General features: G+C 41.9%; 1 protein-coding gene across 1 annotated transcript; it reads left to right on the forward strand.

Moving 5' to 3' along the window:
- The first annotated feature begins 1,916 nt into the window (after positions 1-1,916).
- crtac1b (cartilage acidic protein 1b) lies at positions 1,917-17,545 on the forward strand. The gene is made up of 14 exons (XM_046070906.1): positions 1,917-2,101; positions 3,775-3,971; positions 4,348-4,484; positions 7,523-7,679; positions 9,812-9,946; positions 10,070-10,212; positions 13,201-13,337; positions 14,291-14,373; positions 14,577-14,677; positions 14,777-14,945; positions 16,125-16,270; positions 16,771-16,813; positions 16,917-17,060; positions 17,338-17,545. Exons 1-14 carry the CDS (start codon positions 1,917-1,919, stop codon positions 17,463-17,465), a joined length of 1,905 nt encoding a protein of 634 aa, XP_045926862.1. The 3' UTR covers positions 17,466-17,545.
- The last annotated feature ends 247 nt before the right edge of the window (positions 17,546-17,792 follow it).

Genomic DNA, 17,792 nt, shown 5'->3' on the forward strand with positions numbered 1-17,792 from the left:
TGTCTTTGACTGTTTTACTACAAATTACTTGATGCTTCCTGTTCTTATAGCGGGACGGCTTGTTGTCGACCACGCAGATGTTACATTCTAAAACCCCATTGAGTGCAGAAATTGTTTTGTGAATCCTTGCTCGTAGGAAAATCCCATTGCAACTTTACTTGGCGACCCAAGAGGGGTGTCTTGGTTTTCACTGCAGTGAATGCGGGCCAAAGTGACATTATGTCCTTGACTGGATAATGTTATACCCCACCATTTTATCAGGCTGGTCCACAATATTCCAAGCAATCATCTGTCCTTTTTCTAGTTATTACCTTCTAGTTGAATCCTTTTTCTCTGTTTTCTGATGAGTGTTAAACCGAAATATGCTTGTTGTCCTGGTGTAGGACCATGGGAATAAAACCCTGTCTTACATTTTTCCTTTTTTGTATAGACTTGAAGGTTAATCTGCCCACCTGTGAGTTTCTATAATCTAAAAGTAGTTGTTTTGTCCCCTAATTGTCTATTTTAATAGGATTCTCCAAGTCCATCTTCACACAAAAAATATATTCCTAAAGAGTGTGCCCTTTCCCAACACACTAGTTTCCTTATCCTCCTCTTTTTAATTTATAGCTCACTGTCCGTATCTAACATGGAGTATATGAGCAAGTCTGTAAGGCTGCCTTTTGTAGTCTGGAACTTCTCAGCTCATTTGTCATTAGATCCTGCTCTAATGGGGAGAACCTGCCTCATCTTGAGCTCCCAGTGTTGTTAATTAACCCTTCTTGCTAACAGCCACAGTCTACATCGCTAGCAGCCAGCGTTATCACCAAGCTGCCCGCCAGGAGAGCTAGCATTTGCATTGGCCATATTTCTGCAGGTGTCAGCGGAGGTGCTTTCTCTCTCTGCCGTTGTGCTTGTGAGAGTAATACAGTTTTATCTTAAATTGAATTGTTGAGGGAGACGTTAAAGAGCCATACATCACCTGGACACTCGGAGCAGAAAGGGAGGATCTGCAGCAGTATTGAAGCACAGATGGGAATGGCCCAATGGCATTACAGGTGGAATGACTACTATGACGAAGGCTGTGTTCATAAATCCACAGGCAGAGCGAATCAAGTTGTCAGCTTGTAAACGCCATTTAGTGTGTATGAGTGTGTGTGTCGTGTGTGTGTGTGTGTGTGTGTGTAAAGTTTTGCAGCTCTGTTGATGAGCATTTTATTTTAGACTTAAGGAGGTGACCTTCCTCTTTCCTTTCTTTCCTCGGTCATGTTTCTCTTTTCTCTTTTCAGTTTGAGTGTCACAAACCCCACCTCTACCTGCCTGTACTCCACATGTCGATTTGATCAATTCCTCTGCGCTCACCTTTTATCTACTGACCACTAAAAGGACACTTATACATCACACGGTCCTTTTATCCCAGAAAAAACTTTCCCAATTTAGCAATGGTCACTGTCTCTGAGAAGAGAGCGCCTCAGGTCTGTTATATCAGGTCATATTGGTTTCCTCTGTGCTAACTTGGCCTCTGGCTAATGCTCTGCTCCATGTATGGATTTTCTGTCCTGTATTTCCTCAGCTTGTCTGCCTGTGATGGGTTGTTCAGATCTAACCCTGCTGAACCCCGCTGATTGCAGTGGTATATCTTCATCTTAATGTCTGAGTATAGCAGAAAGCTCTGCCAGCGATAGCTGATGTTTGCCTCGCGATGGATTGGGAGAATTTGCAACAAGGGCATGTGTTGTATGAGTAAATGTATGACTTACGACAAACGTGTGCTGTAGTCCAGTCGAGGAGTGTTGTGTGTAAATTTGTTGGATGGGAATTGTGATGTTCTCACGAGAAACAGTGGCAGAGGTTTTTGAAGATGCACAAAAGACAGCACGATGGTAGCCTTCCTTAAATTCAGCTGTTGCAAACTTTGTTTTTCCCTTTAGGTGAGGATGTTGTTGTGGCTGGTTTTGTTCCTGACAGCCCTCTCCTCGGCTCAACGATCAGAGCCCATGTTCTCAGCTATAACCAAGACCGTATTTCCTCCTGACTACGACAACAACCCCACCCAGCTCAACTACGGCGTGGCCGTCACTGACGTGGACGGTGATGGAGACCTGGAGGTGTTTGTAGCTGGGTGAGAAAGGGGGAGGAAGGTTGTGTTAAACAGTGTGTTGTTCTCAAAATGAGTTTTGTTCAACCTAAATCTCTAATGTCTCCTTGCTCTTTTCACAGTGTTGCAAGCACCCACTTTTTAAACTGATGTACAATTAGATCAGTTAATTAACTGATGAGTGACATCTAACTCTAATTGGAGGCTGAAATAAAAGCGCGCTATAATTTTCCAAGCTAAAGGTAGAAGACAAAGGCAAAAGAGGAGATGTGGTAAGGGTGGCTTGTGGCTCACTCAGCTGATGAAAATGGATGTGATTGGAGCGCCATTTATGGGAACAGTTTGCCAAGCCTGCCTCTATCTAGTTAAGCAGCAATGAATTTGCGAATGCTTAACAGAATATAGATGGACCAAAATGACCCTGCTTAATAAATGTAATTTAGCCAAGACATCCTATTCAGCAGGTATTCTGGACAGGAGGCCATCACAAATCCTTATAGAGACATTTAATTGTGTTTACCTTCAGTACTTAAGGTGGTACAAATCACGTGAAGCCACTGTGGTCCCTCTTATTTCTAATTTTATCTTATTTACTAATTCAGTCATAACGAGACTATATGTTCACTTTAACGGTCAGAACGGAGAAGAAGTGTTCTGGACACAGGCAGTTGTGTTCATGGAGGACCACATCATTTACAGTAAGTAAATTGGCTGAGAAAACATTTTTTCGAGGCTGAATTCTAGATGCACCAGTGCCAATTAAATCTATCATCCTGTTATCACACCAGTGGAGGATGAAGCAACAGCTTGTGGTCAAAATTTAATGTTGATTATATAATTAGGTTCCAAAAACCTTTTAAATATTGTACATGTATGGATATACATTACAAAAGCTTGTGAAAATCTGCTCTATCAACACTTTCACAGGTCAATTTCAGGTTATCGCTATGCAAATAATAAAAAATAATAATAATAATAAAAACATAAGCTGTTACAATAAATGCAGACTGGTGAGGCACGGAAAAAGGATTTTCTCAGCCAACTCCTTACTGTTAATGATGTGGTCCTCCATGAACACGATTGCCTGGGTCCAGACCTTTGAACCTGGCCACTCCACCAAGTTCATGGATTCTGGTCTGGCATCATGAAATGAAACAACGGTTTCTTGGCTAAAAAAGTGACTAATGGCGTTGTCAAGCTGTGCGCTGGAACCAGTGAGGAGTAATAACAATGGCGAGTGCTATAGACAAGACGGACGCTGATTTCAGTGTCGACTAAAATTACGTTAGATTCAGGCAGATATGTTGGTCTCTAGTGATTGGTTAGGGAAACTGAAATCCTCTTTCCCCACAGGAGGCAATGTCAGACTGAAGATGTGTGTCTGATGTTGGGCAATAAACACAAAGTTTTCTGCCAGATTTCTGACTCACTCAAAAAGTGTTGTCAAGTAATTCTGAGCACCAGTTTAGCATTTTTAGCCATGTTTGAATCAAAGTCTGATGATAGTGGGTGGATTATTTGCTTATGTTGCCAGGCATTGCCTTGAGTATTGCTTTCAGGATTTTTAGGCAGCATCATTAGTTACAACTCATGAAGTGTAGAACAAAAAATGGCACTCCATGATTTAGTCTTCCAAATACTGCTGACAGTCTTATGTAATGAAGACATAACAGTTTGCCATTGGTGCCTGTTGACAGATACAACGGCCCAAACCTGGTGCTGAAGTACGACAAGCAGAGTAAAAGGCTTGTCAACATCGCTGTTGACAACCGTAGCTCCCCGTTCTACGCTTTGAGAGACCGTCAAGGCAATGCCATCGGAGTGACAGCGTGTGACATCGACGGAGACGGTCGGGAGGAGATTTATGTCCTTAACACCAACAACGCCTTCTCAGGTACAGTACATTCTTTTACACACACAGATACAGTGACAAATGTACACACGCTCACACAGGGGTTGCACCTCTTTTCTTGTTCAGAGACAAAGCAGGAGAATCAGTATGCAGATATTAGGCTTATCTCATCAGAGTCTTCGACAGATAACAGATAAGCTTTGTGCTGCTATTAATCAATCTGAGAGCTATAGAGCACACACTGCCAAAACTGCAACACCTCACCTTTATCATTTTTCTAAAAATGATAGAGGTCACTTGCAGCCAAAGCAACCTACTCTTCTGTTTCCAATCACCCACGGTTCTTGTGTTGCATAATACCTCTTTACTCTCTGCGCAATCTTTACCTCTCCTGAACTCTGCGTCTCTCCACATCAAGGTCGGGCTACATATTCTGACAAGCTGTTTAAGTTCCGTAATGGACGCTTTGAGGATCTGCTGAACGATGACATTAACGAACACAGAGATGTAGCCAACCGTATGGCTGGGCGCTCAGTGGCCTGTGTGGACAGAAAGGTACTACATACACACACACACACACACACACACACACACACACAGAGTAGAGTATATGCAGATCCAAACCACACACACACACACACACACACACACACACACAAACTCCCCAGAGTGTCTTCTGTGTACATGCATGGGTGCTTCTGTTTGTTTACCAGTGATAACTCATGCCCTGCCTACGCCGCCCTTCTCAGCATGTGCTATGACAGTTCATTTGGGGGAATGGTGTGCCATTTTCTCTCTTCTGTCCATCGCACCAGTGTAATTACAGAAGCCAGGGCTCGTTTGTTTTATAGAACATCGTATGAGGGGAGGAGTGATGACTGCACACTACTGCTTTCTGCCCGTAGCATTTTCTCTCTTTCTCTCAGTCCCATTGCCATTGTTTCCTTACCTCTTTCCACCTCCTTTACTCCCTTTTTTTCTCTCTCTGACTGACACGCTTGCACTCTTTCTTTGTCTCTTATCTCACACACACATGCATACAGTTCTCATTTCCAATCAGGGGAAAGGATAAAGAAAGAAATAGTGGGAAGAGGACAATAGAGATTACAATAGATTTTTTTAACCACAGTCCCATCTCACTGAGCACTGATAGGTTGTGCAGCTGCCAAACCGATTGGAAAGATATCTGCTTTTAATGGCATAATTCTTTTAGAGGTAGCCAAACCCCTGATGTGTGTTTCTCCGTGTTAGTTCCAGCAAACTTACACACAGAGAGAATACATATTCCTATTGCTGAACAAGTTTTGTTAGAACAGATCCGGAACAGTAGCAGAGGTTTGCACAGGCCAAAAGCAAAACGTGTTGTATAGTCAACTGGGTAGCTATTGTTTTTGGCCTTGTTTAATCATAAATTAAGTGTTATCATTCAGAAAAAAGAGGGACAATTTGTCATCCAATTGTTTCCAATCTCTTCCAGTCTCCTTGAAAGTGGAGTCCCATCATTAGTCTTTTACAAACTGATGAAGGTGACATATTGAGGGGTCTCGCATTGAACTGATGGATTGGTTCACTTTGCACTGGCAAGCAAGACAGAGCTCCTGAAAATAAGTGGGTTTTAAAAGCCAGAATAACTGAAAAAATGTTTGATTAAAAAGCACAATACACATTAAATAAATATACCAAAGTGTAAATGTTACATTACAGGTGGTAGCTTATTCAGGCTTCTCAGTGACAGAAGTAAATGGGATGCAGTCACATGTACCTGCACCAACATGCACTTTGCAGGCATGCATGTCACACTATTCACAATGCCAATCCCAGTGACAGAAATTAGCCTTGGGTGAAGATTTATTGAAAAATCATTGACTTTTAAGTTTGTTAAGTAACTGCCAGTGGCCTTCAGGTCTTTCATTGTAGTTCATTCTCATTTTGTCAAGTTCAGTGTGTGTGTGTGTGTGTGTGTGTATGTGTGTGTGTGTGTGTGTGTGTTCCCACCTCAGCAGGCCATAATGTGACGCTTCATGACATTTACATCAGCTGGACTCATTTGCTTTTCTTGTCTTGTGAAAATATACTAAAGTTAACAGAAATTGTGAAATGGCATGTATGTGTGTGCGTTTGCATATGTGCATGTGTTTATATTGATTGAATTATGTTAGGCCTGGTGGGAAAGCTCATTGGAATCGAGTGTGTAGTCTATTAGTGTGGTTCCGTCTGTGAGTTTGTGTCTGCAGGGACTCTGACTGATAATGGAGTGTGAAATTAATCTCCAAAGGGAGCCAGTGGAAGGAGTAGGGAGGAGGCTGAGGAAAACAGGGTAAAGGGTAGGAAATGGGGTAAAGGGAGATAAAGGAGAAACAAAAGGTTCGAGAATGTATGTTAAATGATATGATAGATAGAAAAAGAATTTAAAAAACATGGTTCAAGGATAAGTGTGGCTTTACAAATAACCTATTCAATTTTTTTTAGTTAGCAAAAAACTACTGTGCCCAGCTTTTTAGGAAATTATTTGGCTTTTTATTTAAAGTGGCTATAATCAATTGTTTTAGAATAACAATGTATCGAATGACAAAGTAAAATAGGCGAAGTGATGATTCTACAGATGATTATCATCTGAATCTGCAGCTCTGCTCAGCTTTACAGAGCTTTATAGTGAGTTTCAGCTCATTGGTTAGCTGTCAAATTTACTGTTTTGTTTCAGTCTCACCGCTCTCATACTGTCATTTTTCAGCTGCAGCAGGCAGCTGTCTTCAGTGAAAAAGCTCCAAACATCCACTGTACACTATCTGCTCAGCACCAAACAGCAGACACAGCTAGAAACTAGCTGGTGAACATAATGGAGCTAAAATAGAGTGAATATTGGACTGACATTCACCAGGTGACCAGAAACGCAAATAAATGCAAATGTTGCTCTGTAATTACTGGATGAGAAAATAACAAGTTCGCTTTATCAACTTAAAAAGTGATGCAATGTCAGTGTTGTGCTCACAACTTGTTTCTGTTTCTCCCAAGTGGTTATTGCAGGTTAAAATAATTCGTTACTGTTTTTTTTGTTTTTTTTTAAGATTTACATATTTGGGAACCACAGACAGGGTTGGAAAGTATTGAGAGACAGACTAACACATTGTCTAACACATTGAAATATCAACAGAAATATAAATTTCACCTAAAATGCTAAATAAAACATCTTTTGTCACTGGTTTTTGAGATTTCTGCCTCCATTCCCATACAAAGGGGGTGAATGAAATTTTGTTGGTGGTGCTGATTGCAATGATGTTTTTTTTTTTAAATCAGCAGCAATGTATCTTTCCAGAAACACTGTCCTTGTAACTGTGGTAAAAGGAGTTCCAATAAAAAAAGAGATGGTGCTGTCGAATAGTTTAAATACTATTTTAAAATGTTTCGAGCATGATTAATTAAATTACATTTACCTCCATTGTACTTGGGTGACAGCAGTAGTTTTCTATAATTTAGATTAACTGACCCTTAAGGAATCTGCTGAATCATTAAATGATTTATCAACTCACATCATGCCAAGTATACTAAATATATAAGTGTATGTAAATGTAAACCATATTTGTTTTTTCCTACAGGGGACAGGACGTTATGCTATCTACATAGCTAACTATGCCAGTGGCAATGTGGGTCCTCATGCTCTCATAGAAATGGATGAGGCAGCAAGTGACCTTTCACAGGGCGTTGTCGCCCTCTCCAACGTGGCAGAGCAGGCCGGAGTCAACAAGTTCACTGGTAGGTGTGAAGAAATGATTGTGTGTGTGTGTGTGTGATGTAGATCCTCGTCCAGCAATACTGGACCTTCAGTCTGATTTACACAGACATCTGCAGAGGAGCATGTGCTTGTTGTCCCCATATAGTCTGAAATATAGGACTTCAGTACAGAGAGGGTGCTAGATGTGAGGCGAGCAAGGGAGAGTTGGGAGGGTGCCAGGTGAGAAAAAAAGAAATAGAAAGAGAACATGATGAGTGTAAGTGTGAGAGAAGAACGAGAGTACTGGAGAGAGAGAGAGAAGTATTAGTGGGCCCTTTTGGCCCAGTCAGCTGTTTACTCCAGTCAAAGTCACAGCAAAACGGAGGAGAAGGACGACACATTCATACATCAGACCAGCTCAACGTCCCAGAGATGGCATTTCTAACAGCCTGGTGTGGTTCCCCCAGACTTCTGACCGCGTGAACACAAGTATGTGGACGCCACTAGAGCACAGTGTGTTTAATGTGCAACCAGCTCAGTCAAAGTCAGTCCGATCAAAGAGTTACTGTACATGCAGAAGGGAAACAAAGACTAGATTTTTTGCAGGAAGTTGCTGGAGTTAGTACACAGACTGATCACTCCTGCCTCTCCTACTGACTGATTTGTAAGAGGATTTTTAAGTTTTAAAATGGGAAGCAACAAGGCAACGTTGTCAAAGTGGCCAGTAAACTCACTGATGAGAAGTAGCCTTCCTCGTCACACATGTTTAGTTGACAAATCACCTAAAAAGCAAAAGCAAAATCCATTTGAGCAATTTCCTATCATCATCTCTTTAAGGAAGATATAGGCTTCTGAAAAATAGGTGTGATGGGTTAAAATTTTAATTTATTACATGTGCAATACATACAGTATACACCATAAACTGCCTCTCACCTAGCTTTACCTCTTTCTCTGCAGTTCTTATCTTTTTGACCATTTTTTGTTTTGTATTGTGTACACTATTATGTCCACCATTTTAATGCCTCCGAATATGTTAAATTTTGGCTCCTGTGAGACAATAAACTTCTGAACTGAACTGAGCAAAGGACTAATTCTCATAAAAGTTGCCATTCAAATGTAACTAAATGAATGACCTTGAAGTTGATTTTGTACTTCACACATAGCACTGAAATCCATCACCTCACCTCTGCCCACTTCCATAGCTTGGATCAACATTTCACTTAACCCTGATGGATACCTGCTTTGGTATAGAAGAGGAGACAAAATAAATGCCAAAATGAAGGATTTCACCTTGATGTGTTTCTTTGATAACAGAGACCATCATGAGTAAAAAATGCTGCCTCTATGATACTTTATTGTAACCACTGAAAAGTCCTTGACGCTGATGTCCAGGAAATGGGAGACGACTTTTTATTTGAGTATAACAGAATCAATCTTCATCAACTATGGATCTTTTTGCATGCAGGATGTCATCTAAGCCACTGGGGGGGCAGGGCGGGCTTGACCAGAATCGCTGTGAATGATGTACGGTAGATGGCTTTGTCATCAAACTACCGTTAATCAGAGCAGAGGGACAGTCAGTGAAGTTGTATATCTAATGGTTACATATCTCTGGAGAGACATTAGTGGTTTATGGCCATAGGGGGCGAGTGATATTTGTCTGGGCTGATGGAGCAGGCCAATAAATCAGGAGCGAGTACTGACTCACGGCACCGACTCTGCATACAAGGGCAATCAAAGCCCTTTCAACTCCATAATTAGACGCCGCTGGTCTCAGATGAGACACTTTAGCGAAACACTTAGAATGTCATTGGAAAATCCTGGGGTGATATTGAGAGGGTATTGAACAGTCACAAAGATCTTTTCATAAGGAGAAAATTACTCTTAGTTTTTAGTTAATGCAAACGTTTCTCTGCGTGTCACGTCTTTCTGTTGTCTAGGTGTGTTTGTCTGTGTGTAGCACATCAGAGTCAGTGTCTGTGTCAGCAGAAAGACCTGCCCTACTTAGAGGAAATGGCCTGGAAAGACAGTAATAATCTCTCGCTGTTCACTTTTGTCACTGAACTGATCTCTCTCCCTCTTTTCTCTCTGTTGTTTCACCTATCCTGCTTCCCCCTCTTTTTTAACTGCCAAACTCCCTCTTACCACGATGCCTTGTCCTCCGTTTGTGCAGGAGGACGAGGTGTCGTGGTGGGGCCCATTGTTAGTCAAACCCTATCCGATGTGTTTTGTGACAACGAGTACGGTCCCAACTTCCTGTTCAGGAACAACGGAGATGGAACGTTTACTGATGTGGCGCAGCAGGCTGGTGAGAGGAACATGTACACCTTAACAGATCATAGCCTTGTAGATCAGTTAATTCTCAAGATAACATGCACCAGGCAAGGTAGGCTTTTTTGGTATAATAGACTGTATTATCATATTCCTTTAGGTGTGGAGGACCCCATGCAGCATGGCAGAGGAGTTGCTCTGGCAGACTTCAACCGTGACGGCAAGACAGATATTGTGTACGGGAACTGGAATGGACCTCATCGCCTGTACATGCAGCTGAATAACCGCAAACAGAAGTTCAAGGTGGGTCCGCATGTACAGTATTTCCTAGGTATTTAACAACTCTTTATGCACAGAAATGTTACATAAATAGTTACACAAAAACTTCTTGTATCAGCTTTATCAGCTTCTCTGTATGCTACACAAATTCAGTGGTTTCACACAGTGTAAAAGTGTATAACTGTTACATATGTTCACACTCAAAGGTAAGGTACACACTTTTGGTTGTAGACACACAAAATTGATGGAAGTAGTTGTATGTAGAGTGAAAAAGGGAGCTTTCGAAGAAAGTTCAAACTCTTATAACTGCTCTCTTATAACTTCTTATAACTTCACGCCTTGGCCAATCACTGCGGAATTTGATTGTCGGGACTGTGATTGTTGGTTGTGGAAACTTACAAAAATCATCAGATACAGCCCTCACAGATTTCATGGCCATGAAAAAGCTTTCAGACTTAATTAGACAATCTGACAAGCACTTTGTTTAAAGCATACTGAGGCCTTTATTTTTTTATTAAATATTTAAAATAAAAAATTACAAAATATGTATGTTGAATGCATACCCTTTAGTAGTATCCATTTAGGTATGTGCCAATAGTTTTGGTTTGGACTACTTCTTTGGTGGAAAGTAATTCCAATGAAAACTGTTCCAGGCCTGTGAATAATCCAGAGTAACCAGCACCCGCTGATAATCTACGGTGTCGAATGATTCCCCCATCAGATTGTCAGACACGGCTAATATTGAGAATTTCTGAGTGGGGTTGTGGTTTTTGCTTCTTCTTTCTCCGCAGAATCAATGACTAATGAACAAGCAGCTCAAAGACAGCAAATCTTACCCAGTAACTCTGAATCACAGGCTAGGTCAGTGCCAGCCCACTTTGGGATTGAGTGGGATTTAAAGACAGACTGTGATTTATTGAATCAAAGACTATAGGCTCCTCCTGTGAGACAGCCGGCAGCGTGCATGTGTATTACAGTAAAAAGCGGCAGAGACAGAGATGGGCTCTGTTGTGTGTAAATCTGTGGAGGTTTCATGCTCGGTGATCTATCTGTTAGCACCTGCGGCTGCATCTTTTACCAAAGAGATAAATGTCACAGGAGACATCTTTATAGGGGTCAAATAAGGGGTTAATGTGTGATGCTTAGCCTATACACAATTCCATCAGCGTGAAACACACAAACACAGACACACACGCACACACACACACAATAGGCTCTGATACAGGCACAAACACACAGAAGGCAAATTGAATTAGCTAGCCGATGTTTTTTTAAACCAAGATTGTTAAATCACAAGCCCACAACACATTTAAGACCCCTTTCCTCCACACAAGCTGACACCCCTTCTAGCTGTGTTGACCTTTGGCATGCATAATGAAGTTGTTGCATCACTCCAGTAAACCGCTAATTAAATTAGGTTGAAACAGCAGCTTGCATGGGTGGTGGAAAGTGCCGATTAGGCCTGTTTGTGCTTTAATTAAAATCGAGGTTTTCCTTGCAATAGGTTTAACGCGCACGTACACACACGCACACACACGCACATACACACATTCTTCTAAATTTCTCCTGTCTATTCCCGTAAATGTCTCATGTTTCTGTGCTGCATATTTGTTTTGGTGAGACTCCCTTTCATCCACCTAGTAATATAGTCTAGAGTAATATAGGGCTGTCCCTTCCTCCCTCATGGCCTCAGTTGGCCATCCTCTCTCCTTTACCTGAGAAGCAGAAGGTCACTGTGAGCTCCCTCCCCATCCCACCAGCTTTATGAGCCTTATAATTAAAACAGGAAGTAAATACTGAAGGGAGTGAAGGACTGCTCTATAACTCTTCCCCAACTTATCACCGTATCACTGAAGCGGGGAGATATCCGTTACTTTCTCGCACAAAAACTCCAATGCTGAGGAGACTTTTTTTAGGCAGGAGAGCCACAGTCTACTTTTCTGATGCCAGAGGATGTAAAAAGGGCCTTCGTTCTCAGATGACACTCATAGCCAGGGTGACTTACAGAGAATGAGTGAGTAGATGACAGATCAGTGTCTTCCTCAAGGACTGGACAATGATTAATGATGTTGTGACTTGTGACCTTTAGGTTATGGTCTATCTAGCCACTGGTTCAGCTTGCACCACCCGTCCACATGTTGGAATTTTTTGTCATTGACTACATCACCTGCTGATACTCTGTTCTTACACTGCGCTTTTCAGAGTTCACTTGGTAATCAAACTGCATCTTTTTCTGTAGATTTTTTGCAACAATGTAGTGTCGTTGGGCAAGACACTTAACTACTCTGCGGAGTTGACCAAGACACAGAAAAACTTTCTGTATCAAGCTCATCCTTCCATTAAAGACAAAGCTAATTTTAGAACATTTTATTTCATTTCAGAATATGCTGTTATCATGATATAGAGTAACAAGGATATTTACTGTATATTTATATAAGTGTTGGATTATTACTAAATAACCCCAAATAAACTTAGATATTTCCCCTAAAAAACAAATAGAACAGCTTTCATAAAAAAAACTAAACAGAATTATAGGTGTGAAATACGAGATGAACATGGCATTAAAAAACATTTTGTGTATTAATATAACTGCAGTACAGGTCAAGTCTGTGAGCATAATTTGAGTATAATTGATTCCATGTGCGCTGGGATCGCTGCGTCTGAATTTTGTAATTTGCTTTTTCTTTTTTTTCTTTATTTTCATTTGCTTATTTGTTTTATTTGTCAGTCAAAATACATTAACCTAATTAATTAACTAAATCTAATTAACACGAAAAGATGTTTTGTACCAGAGTTAGCAAACGCTAATTTCCATCTGCAGTCCCCGGGCAGGTGCAAACAATATTGAAACATTACATTACAAATAACTGTCAATAGCACTAGCAAATACATATATAAACTCCCCCTTACAAATAATAAAAAAAAAAATGTTCCGTATCTGTATTGCTTCTGTACATGTATACGTGTGTGTGTGTGTGTGTGTGTTTATTTCACCTATGCTTTTTTTCTCAGGACATAGCATCCCAGAAGTTTTCCATGCCATCCCCAGTTCGCACCGTTATCGCTGCAGACTTTGACAATGACAACGAGCTAGAGGTCTTCTTCAATAATATCGCCTACAGGGGCCCCTCCGCAAACAGGCTTTTTAGGTACACATACACACACACGCACACACACAAATACATACACACATGTTGTACAAGTCTCATAGTAAGCTTTAATAGCACTTTGGTGATGAACTTAATGGACTACTCTTGTGTCTTGATTTAATATTCTAAAACAGGACTTGGAAGCTGAGAAGAATTTAAATTTCCCAACCAAGGATACTTATCTAGTCTGGCATCCCACCTCCTCCTCCACACATGAATGAATCTTTCATTAAGACAGTTTTAGGTCTCTTTTTGGCTCACTGTTTGGCTTCCTCTCTAGATAATATTAATGAACTCAGCTCTCAAAATGCAATACATGATACATATCAACCGTTAGGACTTAATAGTAAAATAACCCAATCCTGTCTGACCAAAAAATCTGATCTGGCATATTTTTCTGAAAAGGATGCAGAAGTCATGATACACATTGACATGAGCTGGTGGATCAATTCATACTGAATATCAGTAATCACTGTAAGCCCCAGAGATTTCCGGGTTCAGAATATTCGTGCACGCCAGGTCACTGGAGAATAATTTGTTTTTCTGCACATGATGATGGTCTGACAGGGGTCACTGCTCCACAGCCTGTGGCTCTGCCGTTGTCTTAGTATGAAGATGAATCAGCTAATTTAACTCTGCTGTCTGGCACTGAAAAAAATAAGCTCAAATTATTGAGCCCAAGCTAATTAATTCAATACAACTAATCAATATTTAGCTGAGCTGAGGGGTTTAACAGCCAGGATCAGCACATTAGTGCTCTGTGAAATTAAATTATACCTTAAGGAAACTTGGATATGGAAATGCTTTGTCACTGTAGGTACATGGTAGCTGGTGATGTGCATGACTTCCTCTAAACAACGTCTTCCTGTAGACGTTCAAATAAAGTCAAGTTTATTTGATATTAATGTTTTACAGTGATTTGATGGGTTATTTCTGTGGTGTTGATTTGATAGGGTGAGCAGGAGAGAGCATGGAGACCCCCAGATAGAAGAGTTGAATGTTGGGGAAGCATCAGAGCCTGAAGGGCGAGGAACCGGTGAGTGCTGCAGAACAGACAGCTGTCTCACAACTCAGCATTAATGACGATAAGCATCTGCTATTCCAACTTCTTACCATTAGGTGGCATCAGAACTCCACTAAGGATCTTAGCTTGCTTGATAAAAGAAAAAAAGACTTGTTCCACATAATTAGCTTTATAACTGTCTACTGTGATCTCTTTCTACTGTGATGGATCTCTAGGAGCTGTGGCCACAGACTTTGACGGCGATGGGCGTCTCGAACTGCTGGTGTCCCATGGTGAAAGTGCAGCACAGCCACTCTCTATCTACAAAGTCATCCAGGTGAGCTTTTTGTGTGACATAAAAGCCTCAAAGTTTCAAACACTCAGTAGGTAGTGGAATATCATCTTAACCCAAACACTCACTTTTCTCATGTCTCAGGGCACCACTAACTCCTGGCTGCGAGTGATTCCCCGGACCAAGTTTGGTGCTTTCGCCAGAGGAGCTAAAGTGGTGGTGTACACTAAAAAGAGCGGCCCCCACACACGGATCATTGATGGTGGCTCGGGGTACCTGTGTGAGATGGAGCCCGTCGCCCACTTTGGCCTTGGTAAGTTTTGATTTCAACAGTTAAAGGAAACAAAGATGTTGCAGGGATTGAACCTGTAGCCTCTTAGCTAACTGGAAGTGCTCTCTGCTGGGGCCTGCAACTAATGCTTACATAATTAGGAATTATTATTTATTTTTCAGATGAATTAAAAGATCCATCAACATTTCTCAGAGCTGAAAGTGGTGTCTTCATATTGCATGTTTTGTTTGGCCCACAGCCTAAAACCCAATGATATTTACTTTATAAGAATATAAAAGCAGAAACTTCTCAAATTTGTCTCACTGCAACCAGCAAAGGTTTGGCATTTTTGCTTGATAACAGACTTGATGATTTAGTCTCTGTTGATTAATCCCTGTCAGCACTACTCTTTGCTACAGCTGGGTAAGGAATAAACAGACAGAGAAACAGAGTTACAGAGAGTAGCAATGAGATGGAAAATGAATGCTCCATGTGGAAAGTATTGTTTTAATACCTCCAACCAGATTAGACACCCATGGGAGACTAAGTTTTCTGTGGGAGGGAGCTGGGTAGATAAAGTGGGGAGAGACGGGGGACAGGTGCTCCAGCTGGAAACTGGCCTGGTTTGTGAGGAACCAGCTCCATGTCTCCCTCTGTCCCCATAGGACTGTCAGCTGGTGGTCATCCAGGCTTGGTAGCTCACCTACTGCTGCTCTCTGGCGCTGCTCACTGAGCCGTTTCTGTATCAGGACTGTCCAGGCACAGATCAACTCCGGAGGCATTTAATTTTAATGCCTGATTACTCATAACCCACTATAATTCACACACAAACGAGACCCCCACACTTGCAAAAGTGTAGACATACACTCTCGCACTAAATGAGGGGGTGTCATGTGGGTGAAGAACAGGTGATATATTCTTTGGCTCTCAGGCAGCACACCTGCTGAGTAGATCACTGTCTGGCAAGGTACCTCAAGATCTGTTCACATTAGAAATGCCAATTTAATTAAGGGCTGCAGAGGCCCTCTGGAGAGGGGCTTTCTTTAGGCCTGATTAAAATAGTTAATGGTGTCTGTGTCAGCAAAAAAGGAGTGAAAGCTTTATGAGACAACCCGTGGTGACCTACAGTATGCAATGAACTATATGAGCCCTCAAGAATCACTAAAGGACATTTGAAATGCTTCCCCGTGTGTGTTGTGTTTGTGCTGTGTGTCTGACCAGGTAAGGATGTGGCCACCAATGTTGAGGTGTACTGGCCAGATGGTCGTTCAGCAGCCCGACCCCTGGAGCCTTCAGACGTTAACTCAGTGCTGGAGATTCACTATCCAAGAGATGAAGAGGAAGTTACTCCTACTGTGGAAATAGAGGTACAGCAATGTTTGTATGGCTTTGCAGAATGAGTTTAACCTGTGTATGTGCAGAATGTTTGAAGCATTGCACTGAGATGAAGAGATATAGACTGAAGCCGGATTACCAACTGGGCAAAGCAGGCAACATGCAGAGGCCCCAAATACTCCAGGCTTACTGTGTGTTGCCTGGTCTAGTTTTAAGACTTTGATTATTTACGTTTTGTGAATATTGCATATCTACAAATCTACAGCATGTAATTCACATAATTTCCATACTCACCAAACCATTCAGTGATCCCTCGTGCCCAATGGATGAGAGCATTTCTGGAAGAGAGCACTCTCATCGGGATAGAAATGTATAGATAGAAATGCATCTGCACTAGTAGTTCTCAATTTTTCCTTTCCTTTTTTGCCATGTGTCTGTACAACCACATTAAACAGTCAGTGGTTTTAAAGTATTTTTCATTTAAAAACATTCTTGTTCTTGTTCTTCTAATTAGACTGACTGTGTCTTACAGTGCGGTCATGGTTTTGCTCTGAATGAGAATGGCCGTTGCACAGGTAAGCAGCAAAAATGTATCTGTTATCCACTCTATGCTTGTGTCCTTGTTTAAAAGAGACAAAATGTATCTTTCCTCCCCCCATCCTCCTCCCCCTCCCTCAGATGAAGATGAGTGTACCCAGTTTCCCTATGTGTGCCCCTCTGACCGCCCTGTCTGCACAAACACCTATGGCAGCTATAAGTGCCGCGCCAAGAGGAGATGCAACCAGGGTTTTGAGCCCAATGATGATGGGTCAGCCTGTGTGGGTGAGTGGTCCTGGCAGAGTCAGAGACTTAGCTGGATTACCAAGATCAGGAGAACAAAGGAAGCACTGCCAGAGAACGAGATGCAATAAGCTGCCTTAATTACTCTGGTTTTGAGTAAAGGCTTTGAGGTGCTAACATTCCTCTGGCTGTGTCCCCTCTCTACACCCCACTGTCTTGCATGACTAACTCCCCCATGTGAATGAGCTCTCTTTCAGTCATAAAGATGCAGATGTTGGCCAACTTTTCCCTGTCCTCTGTATCGCCTCTTTCTCTGCAGCCCAGGTGGCTTACTTTGGGGGAACGCGGTCTTCTGGGGAACGCAAGTGGTCGAGCCTTTCTTTCTGGCTGCTCTCCGTCTCTGTGCTACCACTCATCTCCAACCATCTCCAGGCAGCACTACTGTAGCTGTCACTGTCTTCTCCCCTTGCTGACTCTCTCCGCTGCTAAATGGGGATGTACAGAAACTGTCAGAGCAGACTTTTCACTGAAACATCTTCTCCTCCTTTTCCTCCGTGGATCTCTGCTATCTTTTTCCATCAGTTATCTACAGTCTTGCCCCCTCCTCAACGCTGCTATGTTGTCACCTCTTGGCTCCCGGCCCCCTCTGCACTATAAAGAAACACATAGGGAGCATGCTCGCTGGGAGCTACGGGGTTCAGAACTGTGTCACACCCGCAGAGCCCTCACGTCATCACCTGGCACTTATCTTAGCGGGACCTGAACTGAGGCCAA

This window comes from Micropterus dolomieu, linkage group LG15, assembly GCF_021292245.1.
Source record: "Micropterus dolomieu isolate WLL.071019.BEF.003 ecotype Adirondacks linkage group LG15, ASM2129224v1, whole genome shotgun sequence".
NCBI classification, from domain to species: domain Eukaryota; kingdom Metazoa; phylum Chordata; class Actinopteri; order Centrarchiformes; family Centrarchidae; genus Micropterus; species Micropterus dolomieu.

Excerpts from the sequence above, each read along its gene's own strand:
- crtac1b (XM_046070906.1), top strand. The coding sequence starts at position 1,917 with ATGTTGTTGTGGCTGGTTTTGTTCCTGACAGCCCTCTCCTCGGCTCAA. Across the intron at positions 2,102-3,774 it reads CTGGAGGTGTTTGTAGCTGG|ATACAACGGCCCAAACCTGG; the intron begins GTGAGAAAGGGG and ends GCCTGTTGACAG. Across the intron at positions 17,061-17,337 it reads TGATGGGTCAGCCTGTGTGG|CCCAGGTGGCTTACTTTGGG; the intron begins GTGAGTGGTCCT and ends CTTTCTCTGCAG.